Here is a 6,673-nt window from a genome sequence, read left to right on the forward strand (position 1 = left end):
ATCATATGCACATAAAGAACATACATAAAAGACACTTGTACATTTGACATAGATGACAACAGACATACATTGGGTTTGGGGTACAGGGGGATACATACATTTCAGTCATCGTCATGTCAGATACATCACGTCATTAAGGAGCAGGTAGGGGTTAGTGGCGTCTTGCTCAAGGATGCCTACAGGCCAGCGTGCATTGGGGATTGAACTCAGTACCTTTCGCCTCTTAGTCAAACAGCCTAACTCCGTACCAGAGTGTGCATCATATCCCAGTGTTCCCTGAAGCGATGGAAACCAATCCAGCTGTATAGACCTTATCCACAGTGGTGTCATAGTTGTTTAGTCGATTTTCAGGGTGATTAATGGATGAAATAGCTGTATGGCGTATATGGGTTCAGCTCTATCCATATAGAAATTCTCAATGGCAGACAAGGTCACCGTGACAGGCAATACAAATCAATAATTTTTTCAACATGACTAGCAGTGTAATTCCAATAAGGCAAATTATGGGGCCCACAGGAAATTAGTAGAGGAAAGAGTGTGTTTCTTATATAATATAGCATTATTCTTTAGTCTTGTAGAAACCCCTATACACAAGGGTCAAACAACATGTTATATAACAGCATCAAGAATTTGATAAAAAATGAAGAATTACAAGTCAAACCAAAAAAATTAAGATTCACTGCATGGGATGAGATGTGGTAGCACCTACATATTCTGTCCTTAATTTAATGTGACAATTTTTGTCAATATCACTTATTTCCAGGAGAAAATGCCAAAATATTAGATAATAACATCACATTTCATTCCTCAACAATCCTATTTGATGAATGTTTTTCCTTTTTTTGCAAGGCAATGATAAATTGGTCGCATCCATAATTAATTTGCACCTCTCAGCTGCAGACAGTGGTGTTTCATTAACGTCAATTCAAACGCTATACATCTCGTCTATAAATATAGTGATCAAAAGCTAGTGATGTGAAAGGAATCAGGAATGACTGATTTTTTTCCCTATTCAAGAATATTTATCCCAGCTGTGAGACCACTTTCACTCCCTTAAAGCTGGGGTGAACTTATCCGGCTATACAGGCACTGCAATGATCAATATAGTATAAACCTAATAATTATAAATGTCAATTTATTTGATTTGGGTTGGTAAAATAGACCATGAGACTTTTGTAAGCATATCTGCTTTAGGTTAGGGTTGAGCCCATAACGTGTGAGTTTTGTTTGTTCCTAATAAACATGAAACCTTAAGGATCGAAGTTTGGGAGAGCAGAACGTGAACCAAAATGTGTAACCCCATCATGAAGTGAAAGAAAGAAAGTCTAGTAAACAAATTTTAATTGTCATAACTTATTTTATTTCCGATTAAAGAAAAATAAAACGCATAACAAGACGTTTTTAAACAGAAACAAACTGTATATAAAATGACATGTTCTTACAAAAAAAGTAAAACTTTTCAACCAGTATTGTTGGTTTCATATCGATAGACAAACACAAACTCAACCGCTACTGCAAGAACCACACATCATAGGTTATATTGTATAGCACTTTGGAACCAACCTGCATATAACAAAAAGGCAAAGGGGGGGGGGACATTCCAACTGGTTAATTAATTTACAAAACACTACCGGAGAGCTACCAATGCATGATTCTTGAGAAACCCCCTCAAGACTGACAGATTTTCGGCCAAGCGAGAAAAAAAGACAAATGCTCAATTTGAGAGAACAATGGGCCAAAAAAAAAACATAAATGAAAACAAAATGTCACCAACAAGTATGTTCCCCCCAAAACGGGTTTGGTGCGTGACAAGATAATCCCTTTTTAATGGAAAAAAAAACACAAAAAAAAGATTTTGTGACACACATTCCACAACGTTAACCTACCCTCTATGTCCTAACGGACCGCAAGGATCTGGGGGTGGGATGGGGGTGAGGGGATTCGATCTAGTGTCCCCCCGATTTGCGGCCGGCCCACGACCGGGATCGGGAGCGCGACCGGGAGACGGAGCGGGACGGCGTACGGGACCGGCGGCCCATGTCCCTCGGGTCGCGAGTGTCCCGCGGGTCGCGTGTGTCTCGCGGGTCGTGGGACGGGGCACCCTGGTAGCCCTCGTCTCTGGGAGTGGGGGACTTGGAGCGGGAGCGGGACCGGCCCCTGGACTCCCTCCGGGGCCGCGTCTTGTACCTGGGGAGGAAGGCGGCAGTTACGACGGCTCTGTGACAGCGGTCTTCCAGTGTAGGAGTTGAACAGCCCAAACTGGAATAATGGAGAGGTTGGACGACGTTTGTTTAAAAAGTACGAGAACCCGGAAGACTCACCTCTCGTCTTCCCTGCTTCTGCTCCTCCGCGCTGCGTACATTCGTCCGCGAGATCTAAAAATAGAGACATAAAAAGAGGTTGTTAATTTACTATTTTTGTCATTGTGGTACAAGAGTCACCGCCGACAGTATCTGCTCAACCATAAGAACCTGTTTTGCGGCATTTGACCACTGAATCTCTTTCTTTAAAACACACACACACACAAAATACATTGATCTATCGATCGATCCACTGCCAGCGTTTTGAGGAGACCAACAGATGGTTGACTAGGTGCTTCTGGTCCACTCACTCCCGGGGGCTTTCTGGGCGGCGGGGCCGGCGTTCGTGGGAGGGGCTTCGGGACCGGTAGCGCTCGTAGCTGCGGCTCCGCGATCGCCGGCGACGACCGCCGCCGCGTTCGGATTCGTCGTCGTACCGCGACGAGGAGCGGCCTGGCGAGCTCCTCTCCTTGGACTTCATCTGTCCTGGAGCTACCGCCAAAACACGGTTACTTCAAACTTATGTTTCAGTACTGCATGAATATCACTTCATAAAAAGGTGACATATTGTACCACCAGGTGTGAGTGTGATTAGATGTGATTGGACTGTAACAAACGTTGCTCATCTATCCGTCATACATCAAGGTTGACATGCCCACTTGTGATGTCAGAAGAGGTCGATTTTGAAAATGGCTTGTAACGGCTAATCACACTCACACTTGGTGGAATAATAAGTCACCTTTAAGGTATTTGTTTAAATATTCTACATACATTTGAACCACAAAACAAAACCATGAATTAAAAGACTTCTTACTCTTCCTATCGCCCTGTGCGAACTGGATTTCGATCTGTCGACCACACACCCATTTCCTGTCAAGGCTGTGCAGGGCGTCTTCGGCATCACGGATGTCTTCGAATGTGCTACTGCGGTTAAGGATTTTGTGCATTTTCTCCAAATACATTTCTGATACAGATGAATTTTTGGCGGAAAATCAGAACACAAAGCCCCAGGGGTTTTTGTCGGCCAATTACATGAGTGAGAGCATGATAGCAGGGAAACAGTTACTTTGGTCCAACATGTCAAACTGATAATTTTTCTGTCTTGTCAAATCGTTTGAGGTTCTTGGGAGGATACAAAGGGAATGAAGCTTGTTACCTTAACCAGCTTGAGCTTCATCTTGTTCTTTACACCGTTTACGACTTTCTGCTTCTCCTCTTTTACCTCTTTGCTTTCTCGCCAAATCTTTGCCACCATTTCGAATTCTTGGCTCCATGCACTTTACTTTTCCTCTTCATGCTTTAAAATCTTTGTATTTCAACCTCTTCCCCTTTCTATGCTTTGTCTTGTCGTTTTGATATCCTGCGGGTCTTTGTGACTTTGCTTTAGCGTTAATTTTACATGGGGTCTTTGTAACTTTGTGTGGTGACGGTGTCCACAACTGGATGCTTTTACTTTTTCTAAAGCAACAACAGAAAAATCCAGGTTAGATGTTCATAGAAATCACAGTAACATACATCTACACACATAGTAGTATTATAGCTTACCATACACAAACAAATTCATAGAAGGTTGTTCATTTTTTTTTTTACAGGTTTCAGAAAGGATATTGAATGTATGCAAATCCTCTTGGCAGACGTGTATAGTAGTCAAGTGGGACGTAGACGTCCACTACGGGCCCATAGCGGCCAAACTCACGGCGTAAATCCTCAGGCCTGAACACCATAGATACAAGTTTGACTCATCTGACAATGTGTAAGATGTGTTATGAGATGTGTACAACTTGGAAGAGAGATCGGGGATTCAAACAGCGTTGGCGCTCTCCATTGCATGACCCTGGCTTATATACGACGACACGAGTATATCTCGTCGTTATAGGTTCACCGTTTCTTGGCCAATACAAACACTTGTTTGCTTCCTTTTTAGTTTATCAATCAGTTAAATTTCATGTTAACCTTAAACACATTGATCCGTGAAGTTAGTGCAATGCCACAGTGGTTTGGTTTTGGTTAGAGATCTACACACATACACACAAACACACGCACAGGCTAGCCAAGTTAGCAAGAGCTAACCAGATATTTACTATCTGGCGGGATGAATACGTCAGGGTGCAATGGATTGTCGACTCACCTGGATTCATCAGAAATATTTCTGACGAAAAGTGACGTGTTCGGCGGCCTCATGTATCTAGCCATGTGTCAAAAGATGGTTTGCTTGGAAATCGGGAGTCGTTCCTCAAACAAGCGATTAGCAGCATTGACAAGTAGACAAAGCTACTACTGCGCAGGCGCGACCTCTCATCGAGTAGAACGACAGCGCCCCTCGCTTCAGGGCTGTACCTTCAAATGTATTTTATTGTCCCCTTTGAAACAGTTATTCCCCCGTCAATTCTTAAAGAGCCAAGCTTGCCAGTAACATATTAAATGGAATAAAAGCAAAATTATGTATGGTATAGATTAGTAATAAGTAATATATTTGGGTTGTTGCTGTTGTTGTTGTTGTTGTTGTTGTTGATGTATGTAGCCTATTAGGTCTCTGTTGATACGTCCGTCCCCCTGTTTCTGCCAGTGGTCCGTTATCCCGTAGTTGCACTGATTGTTTTCATTGAGTTTCACTGCGGTACTTCCATATCTATCTCCGCTCTCTTCTGCCCCCCCTTACTGAATCCTGTCATTACCGTGAACTATGAACGTGCTGGAACCCACCAAAAAACACCACCATCCCTGTTAGACTTGTCTCATCCCATTAACAACCCCATGATCATGTTTATAAAAGAAAAGCATCGTCTAAAATATTAAACATTAGACACCAACAGTGAAACATACCGAAACAGTATGACCAGGATCAGAATAACTTTTTTATTTGCTTCAAATAATTCAATGTCGTTTGAGGAAGGCTTTAACCCCATCTGGTGGCCATAGTGGGTGTTGCCGAGGTTCATCAGACCCGCTTGCTTTTTCTGATGAGGCACGCCGAACCAGCTGTCACCGTCTGCAGAGAGGAGGAGAAACTTCAATCTATAGATTACGCCTTCGTAATACTTTACGTGGACTTAAAAAAAAAAAGAACATTGATGCATTGATCATTGAATTTATCAAAATGAATCCTACTTCCACCATGTCCTCTCCTTGGATTTCACGAACAGAGACGAACTTGTCTGTTTCGAACACCAGCTTCCCATCCTCTTCCCTGACTGTACACTGGTCATTCATTCATTCATTCATTCAATCATTCACAGATACATGAAGAATGGTGAAAATATTGAAGATGGTTGAATGAAAGAGAATACAAAAAACATAGAAAGAAATGACTGTAAAGAGAGAAATATACCAATGTTTGGTATGCAAGAAATAAACATTAAACAATATGCTATAGTTCACACACTACTTGTGTTTTATAAAGGCTGTATAACTTCTCAAGAGGCAGGGAGGACTAGAACTGAGATGTTTCCATCATCTTTGCCTTTTTAATATTATTTCATCTTTATTAGTTTATTTCATTGATCTAGCTATACTGATATATAATTTATTTTGTATTTTGTATTGCATTTATTAAATTTGCTGCTGTTTCGATTCCCTCCTCTCGCCCAAGTGATCAATTAAGTACATACTAGTAATAACAAAATAACTAATCGTATAGCCCTACCTTGAACTTCCTCCCATCCATAGCTGTGATCTCCGTCTCCTTCCCCAGGCTGAAGGAGTTGACGTTGGTGCGCATGGGCGTCTTCACCTCGATGGTGAAGTCAGGGCCGTTCTGCTTTATGACGGTCACCGGCTTCACGTCCTTGGACATTTTGATCATCATCTCAGGTACAGCTTTCAAATAAAAGCAAACAAAAGTTAAACAACGATATTATAAAAGAAAATAAAAAAAATCGACCAACGGCGTTTCTTACACATTGCTTTCATAAACCCTTCCAAATTGTCATCAAAATACACCTTCCAGGTTCCGTTGAAGTCCATGCTTGGGGTTGGTTTGCTATACTGGTGATGATCATATGCAGCCTGTCGATACTGTGTTGTCCATGTCGTTGCGGAGCTCGTACAAACAAACGCACGTATGGTTGGCATGTTGGGTATTTCGAAGTCCCTGTTATTCATACACTAAATCCCAGGGGGGACCACGGCAGTACTTACTTTCCCCCTCAACTACTTGGCTACCCGTTCAGCTGTTGAAACAGGAGGAGTGGAGAAGAGACATAATGACTTGAGCTTGACTTTAACAAATGTTTTCACTTTCAAGCCGGCTTGGCTTGGTTACATTTTAATAGGCTACATGTTGGTTAACAGGTGGCCCATTAATTAAAAAAAAGTGAAATATGTTCTTAAATTAATTACAAGACTATCTCTATCTCTACATTAGGTTGATGCAG

The 6,673-nt window shown here is 42.0% G+C and overlaps 2 protein-coding genes across 3 annotated transcripts; both read right to left on the reverse strand.

The window, feature by feature from the left end:
• Window positions 1-1,343: 1,343 nt before the first annotated feature.
• On the reverse strand, window positions 1,344-4,567 carry srsf10b (serine and arginine rich splicing factor 10b). Of its 2 annotated transcripts, XM_084484411.1 has the most exons (6): window positions 4,429-4,562; window positions 3,907-4,013; window positions 3,115-3,216; window positions 2,612-2,792; window positions 2,322-2,375; window positions 1,344-2,187 (listed from the first exon to the last, which is right to left on the reverse strand). In XM_084484411.1, the coding sequence occupies exons 1-6, from the start codon at window positions 4,491-4,493 to the stop codon at window positions 1,947-1,949; spliced, it is 750 nt and encodes a 249-aa protein (XP_084340537.1). In that variant the 5' UTR covers window positions 4,494-4,562; the 3' UTR covers window positions 1,344-1,946. The 2 variants fall into 2 exon arrangements, with proteins under 2 accessions (XP_084340537.1, XP_084340538.1); XM_084484412.1 differs by lacking the exon at window positions 3,907-4,013 and having other exon boundaries at window positions 3,115-3,758; window positions 4,429-4,567.
• A 671-nt stretch (window positions 4,568-5,238) lies between these two features.
• On the reverse strand, window positions 5,239-6,263 carry fabp10b (fatty acid binding protein 10b, liver basic; the record flags this gene model as incomplete). The annotated part of the gene is made up of 4 exons (XM_084484839.1): window positions 5,239-5,257; window positions 5,368-5,498; window positions 5,944-6,116; window positions 6,197-6,263. The coding sequence occupies 4 exons, from the start codon at window positions 6,261-6,263 to the stop codon at window positions 5,239-5,241; spliced, it is 390 nt and encodes a 129-aa protein (XP_084340965.1).
• Between the last annotated feature and the right edge of the window lie 410 nt (window positions 6,264-6,673).

This window comes from Micromesistius poutassou, assembly GCF_964030765.1.
Source record: "Micromesistius poutassou genome assembly, chromosome: 20".
NCBI classification, from domain to species: domain Eukaryota; kingdom Metazoa; phylum Chordata; class Actinopteri; order Gadiformes; family Gadidae; genus Micromesistius; species Micromesistius poutassou.

What these genes read in the sequence shown, in the direction of transcription:
- srsf10b (XM_084484411.1), bottom strand. Translation starts at nt 4,493, where the DNA reads ATGGCTAGATACATGAGGCCGCCGAACACGTCACTTTTCGTCAGAAAT. An exon ending in AATATTTCTGATGAATCCAG is followed by an intron (nt 4,014 to 4,428) that starts GTGAGTCGACAA and finishes TATGGTGTTCAG; the next exon opens with GCCTGAGGATTTACGCCGTG. An exon ending in AGGATTTGCATACATTCAAT is followed by an intron (nt 3,217 to 3,906) that starts ATCCTTTCTGAA and finishes GCAGTAGCACAT; the next exon opens with TCGAAGACATCCGTGATGCC.